General features: G+C 42.7%; 1 protein-coding gene across 1 annotated transcript in view; it reads right to left on the bottom strand.

Moving 5' to 3' along the window:
- The window catches only part of UPK1B (uroplakin 1B), a 29,978-nt gene extending 11,467 nt beyond the window's left edge, over positions 1 to 18,511 (bottom strand). The window contains exons 1-5 of the mRNA XM_019448442.2: positions 18,383 to 18,511; positions 6,712 to 6,799; positions 5,372 to 5,572; positions 2,910 to 2,984; positions 1,839 to 1,961 (exon numbers count right to left, since the gene is read on the bottom strand). Coding sequence (XP_019303987.1) covers positions 1,839 to 1,961; positions 2,910 to 2,984; positions 5,372 to 5,572; positions 6,712 to 6,780 — 468 coding nt within the window. The 5' untranslated portion in view covers positions 6,781 to 6,799; positions 18,383 to 18,511. The remainder of the gene's footprint in view (positions 1 to 1,838; positions 1,962 to 2,909; positions 2,985 to 5,371; positions 5,573 to 6,711; positions 6,800 to 18,382) is intronic.
- Positions 18,512 to 22,023: the final 3,512 nt, after the last annotated feature.

Here is a 22,023-nt window from a genome sequence, read left to right as displayed (position 1 = left end):
TCTCTCCCTCTCTCTCTGACCCTCCCCCGTTCATGCTCTGTCTCTCTCTGTCTCAAAAAAATAAATAAATGTTAAAAAAAATTAAGAAAAAAAACAAAATAAAAATAAAATAAAATTCCCCAAACAAGAGCTGAGGGTATTAATAACTTACATTTTAGAGGTTGGAAAATACTTCAACATTTGTTACTTTACTAGCTATTGATGAGCTCCATGGCCTTTGATGAGTTCAACTCCCTATGCCTCATTTTCCTTAACTGTAAAACATGGCCTAGTTTCCTTAACACAGCCCATGGTCCTCAGAGTTTCAGTGAGGATTAGTTAATGCACCTAATCTGTTTTGTACAACGCCTGGTCCATAGTAAACCCTTGCTAAATGTTAATTATTATTAATATGAATATCTTGATACAGCAGTGTGAGAGAGCTATAATTAGTCTCACGACATATGAGCAAATCAAAAATCAGAAAATTAAAACTTCTAGTGGTGAAGAAATTAGGAATAATTCTTATTTTACATTTCTATATTTTTAACATTTTCTAAAGTAATTATGTATGACTTTAATAATGGGAAAAAAAATAACCAAAACCTGGTGGCACACAGCTATGTCTCTACATAGGAAACGAAGATCAGTGAACACTTAGCTAATGTCCTCACAATCTGGATAGAGTTGAGGTTAAGGGAGGAAACATACTTCACATCATTTTCCTTCCTTTTTCTAAATTCTGTTCAAATGTTTCAAGGGAGGAACTTAAAACTACAGGCCCCTCTCAACGTTTAGAATAAATACTTCTCAACAAACTTGATGATAAATCAGCTGTCTTTAAAGCATGTCCTATTTTGCTACTGGATTATGGAAAATCTCTCACCAAGGGAAATAAGTATCCTGCATTTTGACCTGAGACTTTTGGGGAAGAATGGTTAAGTTTGAGCCAGGATTATTTTAGACTGGGTTTTTAAAAGTTGGTAAGAAGGTTTTTCAAAATATGTGGGCATTCCCATTTCCATTCAAAGGGCTTAGTTCTTGTTAAAAGAGTGGAAAAAGTACGTGACCTATGGTCAGAAGAGTGATAGAAAGTAAAAAAGTGGCCAATGAGTTGGAGTTTCTAATGGGGTAAAAAGAATTATTGGAATAGGAATATTCAGATAAATGAAGGAAATGATAGAAGATAGAGGGTAAAGAGACATTAAAGAAGGCACAGAGGCTATATGGGAGTTTGCTGATGACGTACTGTGAGCAGGTAGAGGGGAGGGGAGAGAGGGGGCAGTGTGAGAGTTGGGTCAGATTCGGGTTTATGTAGGGATAAAAGTTTACAAAGGCAGTAGGGGTGATTATGGATATTCTGAAAGACTTGGATTTTTGATGATATTTAAGATAAACTTGCATATAAGGTATGATGGCCAGTTAGAGAAAAGTGGGCATTCAAATCAATTCATACCCCATGGTCCTTAGGAGGACTAGCCCATAGGTACTAAATAAGCAAAATAGGGAATGATTGCCACTTGAGTTCAGTGTGGTGTGGAGAAGGAAACTTTTTCTTTTAATGTAGGTGATGCCTGAGTTCTAAGAGGCAGCATGTGCCTCTAGATTTCTTAACAATGTCATTATCCCTAAATGGAAGTTAATCAACATCATGGATTGAGAATAAAATAGAGATCTTGGGGTCCCACTGAGTGATGTGCACACAAGAGGCATAGATGAGAGGAATAAATGAATTTGCCTATGTCCAGTCTCTTTTTGAAGGAAACGGCCTAGAGACTGTGGTCCCCACACTTTGACTTCACTTCCAACCACGTCTTCACACCTGGATACTGGAGTCTCCCCAAGACTGCAGGCATTACCTGGAGCATGAGTCTGTCCCAGGTCTTGGTGACTCCATTGTTTTTCCATTGGTCGTCATTGTTTGGAGGGCTATTATTTTGGTACCTCTCCAGCATCTGCTTCAGGAAGAGGTTGGGCGTGAACTATGGTAGGAGGAGGCAACACAAGAAGAAGAGTTAGCACACTCATCCCCAAGGAAGCAAAATGATTTGCTCTGCCTGTTGCTGGGGGCACTGAACGTTATCTTCTGGAGTAAAACTGCTGGAGTAAAACTGTGCTCAGAGGCACCAAGAAGGGTGGTGTATGTGGGAGGTTGCTTTGCATGTCTGAAGTCCTTATGAGGGGGAATTTAAAGTCTACCATCCTCAAAGAAATCCCAGTGAGACTAGGGCAGGGGGCAGGCATCGTAGGGTGGCTTGAACTGGGAAATGGAGAAAAGGAGAGATGAGGGATGCTGAATTGAGAGGAAGTCTTAGATGCTGTGGATTATTGCCCATCCTGCTGGAGGGCTAGAGGCTACTGCAGTGTGGGGAAGAGCACAACAGTACAAGCTTGGGTCCTGGAGTCGCTCTGCCTGGACTCAGGATTCTTCTCCTTCCCTTACCGGTTGTGTAACCTTGGACGAGTTACTTCACCTTTTTAAGTCTCATTTTTTTTTAAAAAATCTATAAAATGACCACAGTGATAATACCTACTTCATAGAGTTCTTATGAGGATTAAGTAGTTATATATTTAAATTTTTTTAATGTTTATTTTTGAGACAGAGAGAGACAGAGTGAGAGCCGGGGAAGGGCAGAGAGAGAGGAAGACACAGAATCCAAAGCAGGCTCCAGGCTCCGAGCTGTCAGCACAGAGCCCGACGCGGGGCTCGAACTCACACACCGTGAGATCATGACCTTGAGGCAAAGTCGGATGCTTAACCGACTGAGCCACCCAGGTGCCCCAAGTAGTTATGTATTTAATATTAGTACACATATTGGAGTGCCTGGTACAGTGTAAGGGCTTAATACGTGTCAGCTCTTATATTGTTATGATGATAACAATGATTCATGTGATCATTTTTGCTCTGTGCTTTTTGTGATTGTACTCACAAAGTCTCGTTGCGTTGCTGCTGTGATACAAGATGCCACTTCAAAGCCATATACTATAAACATCAGAATGAAATACTGGAAGGGAAACAAATTAAAAAAAAGCATTACATGTATCTCCAAAGAGAGAATTAAAAAAAATTGTTATATTCTTTCAGCATATTCATCAAAGTGTAACCATCTAATCAATAATGAAATTATTCAACAAACCTTCATTGATCAGCTGCTTGGAGCAAGTCTGGGTGCTAGGTGCTAGGTGCTAATCAGCTCAATTCTCTCCTTATCCCCAGACAACAAATGGCTATTGAATACAGAGCTTTCTCACTCCAGTATATCCTATATTTCTACTTTAACTGAGAAAAACAAATACAAGAGAATGAACTGGGGTGTGCGTGCCTGTGTGTGTTCAATGGCTGGCAAAAGAGTTTTGGTGGACCGGACACTATATACATCTTCAAAAATCCCCTCATTAAGATAAATTTTCTTTACGGTTTACTGGAAATTTAGAATTACAAAGGTCAGAAAAAGATGACCGGATCGTGTTTAATATCCATTGTCCCTCTTGACAAGGGTCCTGAGAGGAGCAGGCAGCCTCCAGGTACACAGCTCTTCACCGGCATTCTTCTCTCAACCCCCACCCTTCCAGTTATGGGCCAGGCGAGTGGAACAGACCTTGCTGTGTGGTGTTGCTCTCATGTGTGTGTGTCCACACTCACATGCATGCATGCACATGTTCACGTGATGCCTCCCCACCATGCAGCCCCTGTTTGTGACTGGAAAATATCTGAACAGCAAGTTGCCTCTGAATCAGGGATGGGAACTATTTGTGAGGGTCTGTCTTTGCTTTCCTCAGCCTTGCACATTCACTGTTGGTCCCCTGCTGCAGTGTCCGTGGGGGAGGGCAAGGAAAACGGTCCTCTCTCCCTGGGCAGGGGCAGCTGGGCAGCATTCTGAGCAGGACCCTCTGCTGCCCTAATTACTCAGCTTGGATAAAGGCTCTGGCTGGAGCAGGAGCACCTTCAGAGGCCTCAAAACATTCGCTGCCTTGTTCTTTGTCAGAGCTTTGTGTTATGGGTGCCTGGCTGGCTCAGTCCATAGAGCATGTGACTCTTGATCTCGGGGTTGTGAGTTTGAGCCCCACGTTGGGTGTAGAAATTACTTAAAAGTAAAATCTCTGAAAGAAAAAAAAGAGCTTGATGACTCTTCTTGGAGAGGCTCAGAAACCCCTTAGAGACACTCCAGACAGGAGGCCCAGGGTTCAGGTGTTTTCTCCGTCAGCCCCTTGGAAGGGGCACTGCTCCTTTTCTCTGCAGGGCACGGTGAACAATGTTTCCTTCTGGCTGTGTCAGGAATACATGGAGGGCCCAAAGTGAGACCAGGATGCAGGTGAAGCTGGTCTCTGAGGACACCTGCCCCTCCTCTCCCTTTCCCTGCATTGTTGTCCCCACCCAAAAAAGTGGGTGCTTTTGCCCTGGAACTTAACTCACACTAAAGGAATCAGAGAATGTAAAAGTTCTGCATTCCCTGGGTGCCAGGACAATGTTTAGATCACAGGAAAAGTAAACCGACAAGCACTTTAAGTTGCTGGGCTTGTTCCATAAAGATGTAACTCAGGTCCTTCAGCATTTGGGTAGGAGAGTTATTTCAGGGTGGGGAGTGGGGGTGGGACCCCATCACAGTGTGAGAAACCATTGACCTGAGCATGGGGGCAGAGAATAGAGGTCTAGACCCAATACCAAAGGTTCTTAACTCAGCTGGTTGCAAATTTGCTTCCATCTACAAAGGGAGGGCATGACTGTCTGTGGCTTGGGGCAAAAGCTTCTCTGTGGGTGCACAGTGTTAGAGCCTCCACAGGCAGATGGAGCTGAAGCCGAATTCTCTAGTGCTGTGCATCAAGGTTTCCTAGGGGCCCTGAAAAGCAGAGTGAATGTATAATGTAGGAAATGCAGGTCATTATACAAAATCATCAGCCTTGGGCTCAAAAATTTCTGAAAAAGCTCATGCTTTCTCTTAAAAATTCATGCATATTTTGTATTTTATATCCTAAAATATCACTGATTAATATTAAAATAATACTTTAAACTACTTGTTGTCAAGAGAAAAACTCTAATCATCAAATTCTCACTCTGTCTTTGCTTTGGCCTATGTAGCTCCTGGCTGAACCCACTGGCTGCAGCTGGTTGGAGAAGCACAGATCTGGAAAATACTCAACAGGGTCACCATCAGGTTTCTCTCCTTTGGGTTCTCTGTACTGGAATCTTCTGGACTTGAAATAGTGGAGGGCATCTTTGCCCCAAAAATGGTCAAGCTTCGCTGCAGGGAGAGTGTTTCCTCCTTCTCTCCCCTTACCTGTCTCTCTCTGCTCCCACTTAGCCCACTAAAAGCCAAATCACTATGCTCAGGGAAGAAGAAAAGAATCCATCGAAATTGGCCCAGGAGGCAACCGTAGAGTTTTAAGCTCTCACCGCCAGAAGAATTTTCCTGTTGGACTTCATGATGCCTACAATGCCTAGAACGGACAGGCAGAAGAGGCAGATGCCAACAAACATGCCAATCCAGGCTGCCCCATAGATGTCATCATTGTCAGTGGCTTCGAGCAGCGGGTAGAGGCTATGCTGGTCGGATACAAAGAAGATGCACTCTGCAGTCAGGGCGATGCCGCACATCTGGGGGCAGAGGGCATTCTGTCAGGCTGGTAGTGCAACAGCGTTGGAAAAGGGATGCAAAAGTGTGGGGAGGGGTTAGTAAGAGAGTCTAACTCCATCTCTGCATAGGCTCAAAGCAATGAAGTGAGACTCATCGCCAGAAAATCAAACTGCTCCTTCCATCCTATTACTAGGATGTATGCCTCCTCCCACCTGTCACTGTCTTACTGCTATTTGGGGGAAAGACCCAGGCAATTTCAGACCATCTAAAGTCTGTGGGGCATGAACCACTCAAACAAAATCTTGTATGAACAGAACCTCCCACCCCTACTCCCACGGTCCTTCGTCCCAATTCCTGGATTATAATATTTAGACTAGTCTTTGTCTGGCACTGAGCATTAGAGCTGGAAGTGACCTTGGTGGTTATCTTTCCCACCCTCTGCATTTTATTGATGAGGGACCTTGTCCTTGAAAGCTGATAACTTGTCCAGAGTCATGGAGTCAGAGGCAGGGCTGGGCCAAGACCCAGAGATCGTGACTCTCAAGCGCTCTGTCAGCACACAGAGCCCACACAGCCTGACCTCTGAGCCACTCTCCCATCCTGGTACTGGCCTCTGTGTGATAAGGACAAGTAAATGCAAACATCTGTCCCCAACAGCCTTAACAGCACTGTTCCATGCAAATCAAATCAAGGCGAAATAGGAAAGAAACACTGAAGTGTGTGTGTGGTGGCAATATTTGCACACTGACCATGGTTGACATGGCTTCTTTTGGATTCTTGTGTTTTAAAGTTGGGAGGGAGGGGTTTGGGAGGGGGCACGGGCTAAATGGGTAGGGGGCATTAAGGAATCTATCCTGAAATCATTGTTGCACTACATTATTAACTAACTTGGATATAAATTTAAAAATTAAAAAAAAAACCATTTAAGTTGGGAGGGAAATATCCATTTTTTTTTGACATATCACATAGTTACATATGATTATTTATATAATTAAATTCTAGCTAGCCTATTTTGGTAACACATTTCCTAAAATTAGGAAGAAAAAGATAGGAAGCCAGTAAGTATATCATGGTTTTCCTTTAAACTCCCACTTTCGATTAATCCAAAAATTGTGATTACAGAAAGAACAGAATTTCCTGAAAAATACTCATTACTTACACCAACAATCACATTTCCAAAAATCAGCAGGCCCTGGAAGCAACGAGCAGTGGAGTCATCTTTGGCCATCTTCAGGATTTCCCCCAAGCTGAGGACACAAGAACATTCCAGCTGAGTAGGACCAGGTGACAAATGTTGCTCCAGGTTTCATAACATGACTCCATCACACTATCACGCATCACCACATGACTCCATCACACTATCACCTGCATCACCTTCTCGTGTTCCAAAGCATCCAAACTGAAGTCAGGCAATCATTTAGCAAGGGAGGGAATTTGATTACTAAGCTCAGGAATCATTGCATTTTTTTTTTTTTACTGTAATTTTATAAAGAAGAAAAAAAAAAGTAAAGCTTGCCAGAGTCTGATCAGTAACTTTCAGTTGTTCTTTAAGGTGGAGAATATACAGACTGTGCACTTCTGAGTGATGCACTGAGGTCCTGCACGTTAACAAGGGCAGACATGGGGTGCTGAGGACTGGGCAGGGCTGAAGCACCCCCAGGTGCCCCAGCGTGGCTCTTCCTATCCTTGGTCATGGCAAACTGAAACCCCAAAGGAAAACTCATGGCCAAAGTTGGCAGCTGGTGCCCATATGGGCTACAGGCAGCTGTTAAAAATAATTACTATCAGAATATTTTGTTACCTTCAAAAATAGTTGGCAATTTAAAAAGTTCCCTGGGGGCACCTAGGGGGCTCAGTTGGTTAAGCGGCTGACTCGATCTAGGCTCAGGTCATGATCTCACTGTTTGTGATTTTGAACCCTGCATTGGACTCTGCACTGATAGTGGGAGGAACCTGCTTGGGATTCTCTCTCTCCCTCTCCTCCTCCCCTGCTCATGTGCTCTCTCTCTCTCTCTCTCTCTCTCTCAAAATAAAGAAACAAACATTTTAAAAAAATCTTTAAAAAATAATGAAAAGTTCCCTGTTGCACGAGGAGTGGGAGAAGAGGGGCTGACATATAGTTCCTGCCATGTGTCACTCTACTAGGTACTTCACATGCACACATCTAATTCTCATAGCCCAATTAGGTAGAAAAGAAAAAAGGTGAGGAGGCTCATTTTGCAGATGAGGAAACTAAAGCTTTAATTTAGGTAATTAAGTTCCCTGGGGTCATGCAATGGAAAAGGTAGGCTGGAGACCTTGGTCTGTGTGACTCTGGAGCCCAAGTGCATCCCCTCAACCCACACTGGCTCCTAGAAATTATTTACAAGATTTAGTGCTTTGAATGGCACTAAAAAGAAGTGGGCCTCTCCCTCCCTCAGGATTCTCTGGAAGGAACTTGAGGGTAAGTGTTTGGGTCAATTACTTTAGCTTTTGTACTTAAAATACCTCCAGAAAAGCCGTCCAGATCTCTTATTGTGTTGTTAATTAAATTAATCACTTCCTGTATTCATGCTTTAAACCAAAATGTATTAAATGATATGACTTGAGTTTTGAGGTATAAAAGATATATTAGGAAGATTGCTGTTTTCCAGGATTTTGTGCTCTCGTCGGGAAGCTAAGACAGGTTCCTAAATAATTTTATTACATCTAGGAAGACCCTAAGTGCTATGGGAGTTCCGAGTAGGGAAGACATAAGCCTTGCAGGTATGTGTGGTTTTGATAAGTAGACTAGAGATATAGGGTGTGGTGTGGGAGGAAGTGGGGGTGTGCGGCTGACATTCCAAGGAAAGGAAATGTCAGGGACCAGAGACCTAGAAGAGCAAGGTGGCGGTGAGGTGGCAAGTGAGTCAGTTTGGCTGAAGTCCCAGTTGGTACAGGGGATCAGTGGGAGGCAAGTCTTCTCAGACTTTGCTAAGATTTGACTTCCTTTGTTACTACTCTCTAATGTAAGTGTTAACAGCCTTCCGAAGAATCTTAGCTTCTCCATTTTTCCCTTCCTTGTTCACCTGGGTAGCTGTGGGAATTGAAAGGAATTAAAATTCATGAGTGTTTCTGGCCCAGAGCTGGGTGCATAGTGGGTACTCTATCAATGTTTGCTGAGTGAATAGAACCGGGCCATTGTTACAAGATCTTTATGAGTAGTTTCTGCTTAGAAATGGCATTCATTCTTTCCCGCAATTGTTCCAGTAATTGTTAAACATTAGACTGAGTGGAGCCCGAGTGCCCTGAAGGAGTTAATACACAGTCTGCCAAGGGAGATCTTTACTCATGTAACCAGACCAGTCACATTGTAAAGTTCATTACTGGTATGCACAGACATTGCTCCTGACAAGTTAAGTTACCATCTAGAGACATGAATAAATAGACAGTGGAAGGCAGAAGTTCAAACAACACAAGTATAGAGAGTAAAGGGCAAAAGTCTGGAGGCCAAGTGCAGCACCATTTCAACCAGTACAGATTATGCACCCATTTGCTGGGTAGCAGCAGCCTGTTTGTGTTGACTAGCTGGTTAGCAGCAATTCGTTCTTTCAAGGAATGTAAAGTGTGATGACAGCAACATGGGTTCAAAGCAAAAATGACTGTATTCAGTCAAATAAAGGGGGAAATAGGACTATGGATAAAAGGAAGAGAGTATGAGGCTACCGAAGAGGGACTTTATTCGTCCTTTATTGCAGAAAGGAACTGAAGATACTCTGAACAAGGGATTTGGCCCGGTGACTCATGAAGCCCCATAACGAACTTTTCCAAAGAGGAACCTGCCACACCGAGTTTTATAAAGGAGGAAGGGACAAATGAATAAAGGAGAATTGTCCATCAGAGTCAGGGTGGAAACGTGCAGACAAGAGTGGGAGAAGACAAAGAGTGGGCAGATGAGGGGTTAGTATGAGCAAAAAGAAGAATTAACAGAAGAAACCTAGACAGGCATATGGAAGGAAATGCCAGAGAGGCAGCCTGACTGTATTTATGGAAGGCAGAGATATAGTGATGGTAAAACATTCTGAAGTTGCTGACCACTAGATTTTTCTCCTTTTCCCCTGTGAATTCTCTTCTTCAGGCCTCTGGGATCAGTGACACATAATAACTTAGAAAGTCACTCTCGTCTTCCAAAATAACAAAATGATGATGAAAGCTGCCATTTAATGAGCACTTACAATGTTCTTAGCACATGTTAGGTACTTTATGTGCATTTTCTCTCATCAGATCCAAGAGATGGGTATTTTTTTTAAGTTTGTTTTATTATTTACTTATTTTTGAGAGAGATAGAGCAGGAGTGTGGGAGGAGCAGAGAGAGAGAGGGAGAGAGAGAATCCCAAGCAGGTTCCATGCTTGGCTCAGAGCCTGATGCAGAGCTTGATCTCACGATTGTGAGATTATGACCTGAGCCAATACCAAGATTCTGATGCTTAACTGACTGAGACACCCAGGTACACCACGAGATGGGTATTTTTTTTTTTTTTTTTTTTTTTTTTTTTTACTAAAGTCTGAACTAGTTTCTTATGGCTGCTGTAACAAGTTACCGCAAACTTCCTGGCTTAAAACAACACAAATGTAACATCTGATGTGGAGGTCAGAAGTATGAAAATGAGGGGCACTTGGGTGGTCAGTGGGTTGAACCATCAACTCTTGGTTTCGGCTCAGGTCATGATCTCCCAGTTTATGGGTTTAAGGCTCTCCCACCCACCCCCCAGTGGAGCTCTGTGCTGAGCATGGAGCCTACTTGGGATATTCTCCCTCTCTCTCTCAAAAATAAAATAAATAAACTTTAAAAAAAAGTGTGAAATAAGTCTCACTGGGTTACAATCAAGTTGTCAGTAGAGCTGCCTTCCTGGAGGATCCAGGGGAGAATCTGTTTTCTTGTCATTTTGCAGATGAAGAAAGGGAGGCTTGAGAGATTACTTACTTTGCCCAACACCACATTGCTAGAAAATGCAAAAGCTCAGATTCAAACCCAGGTCTGCTTGGTTTCGAATCATCTACATAACACTGTGCAGTTTATAAAGTCCTGTCACATAGATAGTACTTTCAGAATAAAAAGCAATGCCTGGCTCGCTTCCTTGGCAACCCTCAAGCAGAGAGAACAGGTCCATCTTCCTGCTCAGATGAGCCTGTCTTTGCAAAGGTCAGAATCAGTCTTCACTCACTTTTCTAGGTTCTTGTCTCCTTAGCTCCTCGACGTTGCACTAATATTTGTACATTTTCCCCAAACCCAGCGCTGCACCCACATGTTTTTCCAGAGATTTTGTTGAGATGTATCCCAAACCTGCAGTTCTCTCACCCACCCCTTGGGACCAAAATTCTTGGAAGGAAAAGGTGCAAATGTGCAGGTTAATATGACAGTCAATATTTCATAGCCTCTCCTTGGTCATTTGTATTTTAGACTAGGTTGGTGTCTCGAAGATCTAAAACATTGTTGTATCCATCAAATAGCTGCAAATGTCAAGAGAGATGGCAATTAGGGAACCGAGTGGATGCTTCTGGTGGCTCACGGTGTAGCCTAGTGGCTGTGGTCTAGCTGTGAGCACACTGGACTTGGTGTCAGAATGCTGAAGTTCCAACCCCCAGTCTTGCGCATCCTTACTGTGTATCCCTGGGCAATGCCACTCAGTGTCTACTTCCTCATTTATAAGATGGGTAAAACACAATGTGTTTGATGGGGTTGTTGTGATCACTGACATAAAAGATGCAGAAGTGGTTGGCAAATACTAAGTCTGTTTACAAACATAAGAAATTATGATTAATAACCAGGGGCATATTTAGGAAGGGCAGGATATTGGGCTATGGCCTTGCTCTGTGGACCAGTGGCACTGTAACACCTGGAGCCTAGCCCGGAGGTTTCAAGGTGACTAGTCCCACAGCCAAGGTCTTCCAGGCTGAGGTGAAGCAGCCCCTTCTTCCTTCCCTCTGTCCCTTGCCTAGGGCCCAGTCTTCCGTAAGGACCTATAGTCCTTACCCCTGTGTGCTTTTTATTTTTCATGGAAGGATGCATGGGGGGAAATAATCTCTTTGGGACAAGAAACAAGTTTCCCAGTTGTGCTTGGGTGTGGCCAGAGTCAGGTACCAAGCAGCACGTCCACGTGGGAGCGACCCTCTCTGCATTCCATCAGCATTCCTGAACAGTTAACACCGGACACTGGGTTACATTGCCTGGGCTTTGGCTAGCTCCAGGGCCTCTGCTCCAGACCAAGGCGGCACAGAGCTGACACTCAAGGTTCTCCTCTGTGCCCAGGCTGCGTTTTTCCTGATGTAGAATTTACTTAGGGAGGACTCTGTTCTGCTCCCCTTGTGCATTCTTTCTTCCTGTTATCAATGTACAAATGGTTTCCTGCACTTTATTGTAAGAGTCTCCAAAGCAGGAGAAGGCACTGGGACCCTGTTTCATTTGTCTTTCTAGGTCCAAGGTGGTGCAGTGCTTGACACATAGTAGGCACTCAATAAATTATTTTGATAGACAAAAGGCAGACAAAGTAAAATTTAGAAATGTATATACTTGAATGAATGAATGAATGAATGAATAAATAAATAGACAGATAAATAAATATATGAGTGAATTGTTTGCATAGACCTCTATTGCACAGTAGGTTAGAGAGTACAATGAAGTGGGGAGAACATGGGCTTTGACTCTGCTACTTAGCATTGTGAGCTTGGGCAGTTTCTTTTTTATTGTTTCCTTTTCTTTTCTTATCTTTCCTTTTCTTTTCTTAAGTTTATTTATTTTGAGAGAGAGCATGAGAGAGAGCACAAGCAGGGGAGGAACAGAGAAAGAGGGAGAGGGAGAGAATCCCAAGCACCATTAGTGCAGAGCCAAACACAGGGCTGAAACTCACGAGCTGTGAGATCATGACCCGAACGGAAATTAAGAGTCAAATGGTTAACCCTTTGAGCCACCCAGGCACCCCAGCTTTGGCAGCTTCTTAATCTTGTTGAGCTTCATCTCTAAATGGATATCGTAATAATTCACTCAAAGGGTTTGTGTGAAAATTCAGTGAGAATATATGTGAAATCTAACACAATATTAGTTACTCAACCAGTACTAATCTTCTCCTTACTTTTGCCTCAGTTTCTTGAAGCAGGTAGACCACGCTAACAGACTTGAATGGTGAAAGTACCTAAAACTAGCGATTCCATTGTGTTTTAAAACACAGAGCCACATTCCCTTTCCAAGAAAATAAGATCTTAATATGGAAAGCTAATGTATACAACCAGATCAAAATCTGGCTGAAACAAGAGTGGAGAGCTTCTCCTCATCAGCTCGGAATTTCCAAGCCACATGGCAAGCCCCAGTGTGGCTGCAAACCACTCTTCTAGAACTATCAGAAAAGAAAGATGTAGGAAAAGTACTGAGCTGGAAGGCAGCTACCCAGGAAACTAGGAGACACTCAACAGTGAAGTTGGGAAACCCGGTCGAAATGACTCCATGACATTACACAGTCTCTGTGTCAAAGAGACTGCGCTGAGTGGAAAACTTCTAGGAAAGGTTCTTGGAAAACAGGGGACTTCCATAATAGACAGCTGGAGGAGTGTCCCGGAAGGGGTTCCTAGCACACTTGGAGGAAAGGCAACATGATTTCTATGAAAGGAAACGATCAGGCCTGGCTAATCTTTCAGAGTTCTTTAAAGGCTCTGAATGCCTGTGCACATGGACAGATTTATGAACTTATTTAAGTTAAAAAAAAAAAAAAAAGAAAGAAAGAAAAACCTTGACAAATTTTCACACCAATGGCTACTAAAAAAAAAAAAAAAAAAAAAGAATTTTTTGCCCTTTCCAGAAAGGACAGGCATGGAGAAAGAACAAAAAGGTGAGACAGATAGGCACTTCTCTACATAAAGAACATAAACTGTGGTGTTCTCTAGGGCCTGGTGGTAGATGTGTCTCAAGTTAATAACTTCTTGAGTTTTGTTTCTGCCTGCCTGATGAAGAAGCATTGTGATAAATGCCCTGTAATGGTTAGTTTTATGTGTCAACCTGATTAGGATATGGTGCCCAGTTGTAGGGTCAAATACCAGTCTATATACTGCTGTGAAGATATTTTTATAGACATGATTAACATGTAAATCAGTAGACTTTGAGTAAAACAGATTATTCTCCACAACATGGGTGGGCCTCTTCCCATCAGTTGAGGTCCTTAAGGGCAAAGACAGGTTTCCTGAGGAAGAAGGAATTCTGCCTCAAAATTGTCTGCAGATTTCAGACTCAAGACTGCAACATCAACTTCTTTCCTGAATTTTCGGCTGCTCTACAGATTTCAGGCTTGCTAGCCCCTACAACCCCATAAGCCATTTCCTTAAACAAATATCTCTTTATGTGGCTGAAGACGTAGAGGCTTTGTAGTCAGGTCTCTCATTGTGCAAATGAGGAAACCAAGGCTCCCGGAGGGGAAGTGACTTGTTCAAGATCATGCATGTGTTGTTTGCAGAGTCAAGATTCAAGTCCAGATCTTCTGACTCTTAATAGCCTTTTATTGAGCTTGTCACTAATCATTCTTCTTTCTAAGGTAGGTAGACACCACCTCCCTTTACGTTTTTTTTTTCTTTTCTTTCTTTCTTTCTTTATCTATTTTTTTTTAATTTTTTTTTTAACGTTTATTTATTTTTGAGACAGAGAGAGACAGAGCATGAACGGGGGAGGGTCAGAGAGAGGGAGACACAGAATCCGAAACAGGCTCCAGGCTCTGAGCGGTCAGCACAGAGCCTGACGCGGGGCTCGAACTCACAGACCGCGAGATCATGACTTGAGCTGAAGTTGGCCGCTTAACCGACTGAGCCACCCAGGCGCCCCTCTTTATCTATTTTTTGAGAGAGAGAGAGAGAGAGCACAAGCAGGGGAGGGGCAGAGAGAGAGGGAGACACAGAATCTGAAGCAGGCTCCAGGCTCTGAGCTGTCAGCACAGAGCCCAATGCAGGGCTGGAACCCACGAACCGTGAGATCATGACCTGAGCTGAAGTCTGGCTCTTAACCGATTGAGCCACCCAGGTGCCCCTCCCTTTATGTTTCTTTAAAGTTGAGAGAAACCTCCAATTCCCTGCCCTTGAACCTGCTCTTTTCCCTTAAAGGTTAAGCCATAAAGGGAGGCACATAAACAAAGCTAGCAGGGAGAGAGCCTTCTACCATTGCCCTCCATTCAAACTCTTCTCACTAATTACCCTAATTTCCGAAATCCCACAAGAGAGTCACTCCTTTGCTCCTGATTAGAATGCACATCCATGTAAAAGAGACACAGTGAGGCTCATGAGGCTTCAATGTCAATGCCTCATTGTGAATGATTTTATCAGATCTCTTCTGTACATTTTCAAACAGAGGGGGAAGACACATGAGAGAGAGAGAGAGATCCAAGGAGAGTAAAGCCTCAGTGGGCTAACGTAACTCATGATCTGGGGGCTTGGATCCGTCTTCTGTGGATAGAGACCGGGTCCTGAAAATATGATGTGTCTTCCCCTCCTACCTACCATTTCAGCCCCCAGTATGTATATATCAGCTGTGTCAATTATGGGGTCTATAGAAACTTTCTTGTGTTATTCCAAAGCAGATCTTCCCTCATAGATAGGTATTAGGTTTGTTTTTAAACCTAGCAGGGATAAAAAATAAGCAAATGGGGTGAGCTGAGTTTTAAAAAGTGGGATTGGTAGAGGGCAGAGAGCCAAGTAGTGACTATTTAATTTTTTAAATTATTTTTTTTTAATGTTTATTTCTGAGAGAGAGAGGGAGAGAAAGAGCACGAGCAGGGGAGGGCAGAGATAGAGGCAGACACAGAATCCGAAGTAGGCTCCAGGCTCTGAGCTGTCCTCACAGAGCCCAACGCGGGGCTCAAACTCATGAACCGTGAGATCATGACCTGAGCCGAAGTCGGACATTTAACCGACTGAGCCACCCACGCGCCCCTATTTAAACATTTTAAAAAAATATTTATTTAGTTTTGAGACAGAGAGAGAGAGACAGCACGAGTCAGGGAGGGGCAGAGAGGGAGACACAGAATCTGAAGCAGGTTCCAGGCTCTGAGCTGTCAGCACAGAGCCCAACATGGGGCTCAAACTCACAGACTGCAAGATCATGACCTGAGCCCAAGTCATATGCTTAAGCAACTGAGCAACTCCCAGGCCTCCTGTGACTGTCCACTTTAGAAATAATATCACCCCTGACTGAAAGTATGCAGCTCACCTCGAAGTGTTTTCCACGTTCAAGAATAGCCTCTGTGAGCCCCACCCTGTGGAAAACTGCCCAGTGGCCTGGCACCATGATGATTTACGCAAATTGCTCAACATCCCAGGAGCTCCTTTGCTCTGGAGAAGTGCAAACATTTTAAAAGGCTGGAGTTTTCTTTTTTTTTTCTTGTGCCCTCATTCAGTTTGTTTTCTTATAAAAATTACTCATATCCATAGTGTTGATGTTTCCAGACACATTGAATAGGTCTAAAAACTATTGCTCACTAAATAAACCATTTTCAAAGTAAAAGAAATAAGACTCTCCCACCAAGCATGAGATCATTTCTTCAAGTTCATTACCTCTTTTCCTCACCCAAGTTTGTTGGACCAGAAAACACGCAAACCACACCTCAAACTCTAGCTCATGCTAGGAAAATTTGGATTAACAAAAGAAAAAAAAAAAAACAAACAGAGAAATAGGAGAGGAAGAAATAAGAAACACACTGTGCTGTTACCTTAGCCCTGACCTTGAAACCCAGAACAAGAGTAGACAGTTTTATGACTTACAGGGGAGAATAAAGGTGGGTGTGGCGATTTTAGATCAGGACAATTGCTAGTCTGCTTAAATTTAGGGTAGGATGAGTCGCTGGCAATGATGAAAAGCGGTGCTTGTGCCTATGGCTCTGACACCCATGGCTCACAGCATCGATTGGTTTTTCTTGCTTTAAAGCTCTAAACCTGCTCTACTATGGCAACTAGTAGTTGGATGTAGCTATTTTCATTCAAATTCATTCAATTAAATAAAAATGAAAAGTTCAATTATTTGGTTGCACTAGCCACATTTTAAGTGTTCAATAGCCACGTGTAGTTAGTGGCTATTGTATAGAACATTTCCATCATCACAAAGGATTCTATTGGACAGCACTGCTCTAGACTCCTGATGCTTGCCGTGGTGACTTCAGAGCCCTTGACCCACCTGAAGTCAGGAAAATAGGATAGAAACAATGGCTCAGGCATTCTCAGCCACGTGAGGACCTCAGGTGTGGGTAATGCCAGCCGGATGCCCAGCCCCAAGGCAGGAATGCTATGGAGACTCCTTGGGGGAGGTGAGGTTAGGGCAACTCTTCATGAATTTGGTCTTTGCCCCAGTTAGGGAACATCAGGGGTGTGTGCAGCCTGCATGGGCTGATCAGTGTTTGTTCTGGGTGAGATGTAGGCAGGAGAGGTCAAAAAGAAGTTCTGGGATTTCATTTGTTTTTCTTGACTAAATGGTGTATAAATTCCCCTAGGGATTTACAAGTCTATGATTCTTTCCAGGTAGTTTAAAAACAAAAAAATGGGTGAGTTGGTTTTTAAGCCTATTGTAGCAGAAAGCAAAACAAGAAAATTTTCTTCTCATCAAGAAGGGCTAATCAAAAGGAAAACCATTTCTTTACAAGGTTTGAAAACTATAAAAATATATATAAAACATATATATAATCTAAGTTCTTTCTTCTTGTGCTTAAGCAACTCTATTCATGTAAGAAACAATTAACATTATCTTTAATTTTAAAAAGACATTAAAGGGCGCCTGGGTGGCTCAGTCGGTTGAGCAACCGACTTTGGCTCAGGTCATGATGATCTCACGGTTTGTGAGTTCGAGCCCCGTGTCAGGCTCTGTGCTGACAGCTCAGAGCCTGGAGCCTGCTTCGGATTCTGTGTCTCCCTCTCTCTCTGCCCCTCCCCCACTCATGCTCTGTCTGTCTCAGAAATAAATATACATTTTTTAAAAAATAAAAAAATAAAAAGACATTAAAATTAATGATATTCAAAATGTATTAAAAGTCTTTGAAGCTACTTGTAAGTGGGGTTTTAAACCCCACTTATATAAACTATAATTTTATATATTAATATATAAAATAATATTAACATTATTTGAAACTTAATTCATTTTATGTGTAGAAATGTTGTTAGAATGAAAAATATAGTTAGGACCTGTGGATCCTGTAGATCAACTAATTGGTGAAGAGTAAAAATAAATTATGTAAAAGCAACATTGTGTAGATAGAGCTAATTTGTTGACTTATTTCAATGGACACATTTATTAAACAGAACTGTCTGCAGGGAAGAAACATGAGTAAATAGCCCCACAAATCCCATTATGAGTAGGCAGGACCAAATGATTTCTGATGAGACAACCAGGGAACTTTCTGTCTACTACATTATTAAGAAAGAACATGATCCGTTTCCTTAAATTTTATTTTTGCTTCTCAGACTTCACAAGGAAATTGGGGTCCACAAACCGGGGGTCTGTCTGAAATTCTAATCAGGAGATACAGGTTTTCCCAGGATTCTTGGATTTTTCTTGGTCTTTCTATTGGGAAAATTTGAGGTTGAGATCAGGATGGGTGAATAATACTCCCAGAAGAATTTTAATCTCCTTTCTGAGAACTGGACAATATCAAATGGTTTAAGAAAGCAATTTGTACCATTTAAAGTAAAAGAGAACAAAATCGCTACAATATTCTAAATAACAAAAAATGACAGATCTATTCATGAGGACATTATCTTCTCCTCTGCTCTCTTTCGGACCCCAGCTCACCTCCCAGGAAAGCAACCCAACCGTTGAGGGTGCAGTTGGCTTCCCTGCACAGTGAGATCAGTCTACTCACCAAAGTGCCCACTGCTCCTCCTTCCTCCTCCTTGTCTTTCTTGTGCTGAGCCGGCCCACTCTGCAGGCTGCTCCAGCCTGAGGTGCTTTTCTACCCAGCACCAATTCTGTGAACCTCCACTAGGGAAGGGTGGTCTGTGATTGGGAGGAAGCATCTCACATGGGCTGGGCCTGATGCTGCCCGAGCTTGCCTCGCTGAGGCCGGAAGTAACAGGAAGTTTTCAGGCAGTAGATTTCTGCTACTTTTGGAATGTGTGATTCTGACAAATGGAAGCACCTTGACAGGGCTCAGCTCAGCTCTCCTCTGGATTTCTCCTGGGTCTGGGCTTTCCTGGAACACATACTACTCAGGGCTTGTGTTTTTGTTTTGATTTGGTCTGGTTTTACTATTTGATCCTTAATTGTGCTTTTGTGCCTTTAAAGGCCCATCTATTTTTCCTGACTGCTCATGGTCATGCTGGTACATGTAGATCTGTCCAGGGTCATGGCTAGTTTCAGTTTCTATAACTTGAATATGCTACATTTATGGGGAGAGTGACACACTGTAGGTGGTCCAAAGGCTAATAAGGGGCAAGAGATCTGGAAACAAACAAGACTAGAGAAATTCAGGCATAGAGAGAGAGGGCTCAAGGAATTATCTGATGATATCCAATTCCTCCCTCCCCTCCCCTTCCCTTCCCTTCCCTCCCCTTCTGTTCCTCTGGAGCCACCATGTGTCATACACAGCAGCAATAATTCTTTGAATGTCTGCTAACGTATCATGGTATGTGTGTACAGTAATTTATTTAGCCTGTAGTTGGGGATGGGTGATGGCAGTAATATTAGAATTTATTGAGTGCTTTAAGCAATAGACTCAGGAGTTCTCATGGGTCCGGATCACCTCTGTAACAGGTTAGGTTCTTCAGGGAGCAGACTCTGGTACCAGTTTAGTGTGCAGTATATTTCTTAGGGAATGCCCTTGAGATTAACAACCTTGGGAGGGAGAGGGAAGAAATAGAATTGGGTAGAGAGAGAAGACAAGTTGCCATGCAGGTGGGACAGCCTCAGGCAACCCCCTCTCCCTAGACCGGAAGCTCCAGAAGAGGATGGCTTGTCACAGTTGTTCTGCATTGGGCCCCTCTGTGACCAGTCCTTAGATGTAGGTTGCCCTGGGAAAGCAGCTTTCAGTAGCTGAGGCGATCGATCCCTGAAGGGAGCGGAGAGTGGAGGCTGGGGGTGCCAGTACTCCCAGCAGCCATGCAGCACACTCCCCCTTGTTGAGGGGGCCTGCACAGGGCATCTGTGTGTCCATCACATGCCTTAATCCTCCTCAGCCCTCCAGGGCCTGTTTAGACACAGCATGATAACTCACACAATGGAATTCTATGAAATTGCAAAAAAATGATGCCATAGAAAAAAATTGTAATGATGTGGAAATATGTTCACTTATTTATTCAACAAATATTTACTGAGAACTTTTGTTCTCAGTAAATACGTGAGAAGATGTGCCAGGCACTCTTCTGAGTGCTAAAAGTGAAAAAAACAGGATATATATACACATATATACATGTATATATATATATATATATATATATATATATGTAAACATATATATATGTGTATATATATATATATGAATTGGTATGTATATACATGACGAATGTAAAATAAATATCATCAGGGTTATATCTGGATGATGTGATATGGATGGCTTTTATTTTCTTCTTTTTATGTCGACAGTTCCTCTGTCTGCAAAGGATCTCTATTACAATTATAGAAAGAAAAGCACGTAAATTATTAAAAACATGCTCTTTTGGAAATCTTTGTGATAAAGCAGCAAGGAAGCAAATAAGGACATATGTTTCCATTCATATCCTAGGCATTTTAGGTTCTGTTACTAGGATTATGTGGGGAGAAAATAAACATGAATCCGTTTTCAAAATATACAATGTGAACCCAAAAGCCCATAACAAGAAACAAAAGACTAGCTAGGAAAAAGATGAATTTTCCAACAATAATTGCAACTCCTCCATCCTTCATACATGTCCAGAATCTGGAAATAAAGAAGAGTATGCGTGCCCCTCTCTGCCTGGCCATCCCACTGTACCATCACCCTATGCTTTCCTTCTCTGTGGTTGTGCCAAGGCAAGTTAACAAACCTGGTGACTAATGCAATGTCTCACCGAGCTACAGGCTGTCGGTGCTATCCACTCCCTCAAACTTTCCAACCCTCATGGGTCTTCTCTCTTTCATCTTTGGGACAAGGGAGCATTGGAATGTTTCTCTTCATAATCAGTGCAGTCCCTAAATGGACCCCTCACTTCCAATCCACTTTGTTATGGGGGAGGGAGGGAGCTGCAGTGTAAACTGGATGGGAAAGCAACTGGCCCATCCTGGAAGTTCTGAGCTCGGAATGTGAGTTACTTAATGGCTTTTTCCCTACTCACCAGTTTCTTTCTTCTTTTTTTTTTTTTAAAGTTTATTTACTTATTTTGAAAGAGTGAGAGAGAGAGAACTCTGAAGGGGCAGAGAGAGAGAGAGAAAGAGAGAAAGAGAGAGATTGCTAAGCAGGCTCTGCACCATCAGCACAGAGCCCGATGCGGGGCTCAAACTCACAAACTGTAAGATCATGACCTGAGCCGAAATCAAGAGTTGGTGGCTTAACCGACTGAGCCACCCAGGCACCCTCTACTCACCAGTTTCAGGAAAAAAGAATTCTCAAACCATGATTTGTCTGCCATATTTTCAATTCTTATAAAAGTCCCAGGCACTGTAAAATTTACCTTTGACAGTGACCCTGTGAAGTATATACTATTATGGCCCCCTATTTAATAGATGAGGGAAGCAGGGGTTGAGGAGGTTAACTTCCCCATAGTTCCAGAGCTATTTAGGAGTGAAGACTCCCATCAGTCTGTTCTCACCGCCTACACTCTTAACTACTATACTGTACTATTTGAGTGTACTTAGACAATTGGTGTAACTTTGAAAATGATATCAAAATCTTAATGTGATTTTTTTCTGCTAACTAGTTAACGAGGTGAATAGAGAGTAGAATATCATTCATGGCATATATAAAAAGCCATTGTCTGCAAAACTGGCTCGCAAGTAAGTCTCCCAGAGCACCTAAGCTCCTGGTGGAGTAGAGCAGGTCACTAATCAGAGCTCAGCTTCTGTATTAGAAATAACTGAGCCAAACCTGCAGACTGAAGTGCCCAGGTTCGCCAACTCACCAGTGCCTCTGAAAACTGCTTTTTTTCTGGCGGGTGTTGACTCTCTATGCTAATTTTACTGAAAAGTATAGATTCAGGCTTTTTGGCCTTTAATGTGTCCTCTCTGTTACTCAGTTGTCCTCTTGCTCAACATTAAGGACATTCTCATATTCTTGGCTCCTGTAGATGATAAATGCTTAATTCAGTTCACATTTTAGAATATGGCTACCAAAAAACAACTTCTTAAGTCAATGTAGTCCTCTCCCAGGAAAGGGACGTGCCATTATGTGGACTCTTATAATTGGAGGGGACTTTAGGCCATTTCAATAACCAGGCATGGTTATTATATGGAATTGTTACATGGAATAACCATATTCCAATAAAATAACCAGTTAGCCCAACTTTTCACCCAATGAAAGTCTCTATAATATTTCTGATATCCAGTATTAAGGGG

Source organism: Panthera pardus, unplaced genomic scaffold, assembly GCF_024362965.1.
Source record: "Panthera pardus isolate Hobbes unplaced genomic scaffold, ASM2436296v1 HiC_scaffold_16, whole genome shotgun sequence".
Taxonomy (NCBI): domain Eukaryota; kingdom Metazoa; phylum Chordata; class Mammalia; order Carnivora; family Felidae; genus Panthera; species Panthera pardus.
This window is presented reverse-complemented; position numbering and strand designations above follow the sequence as displayed.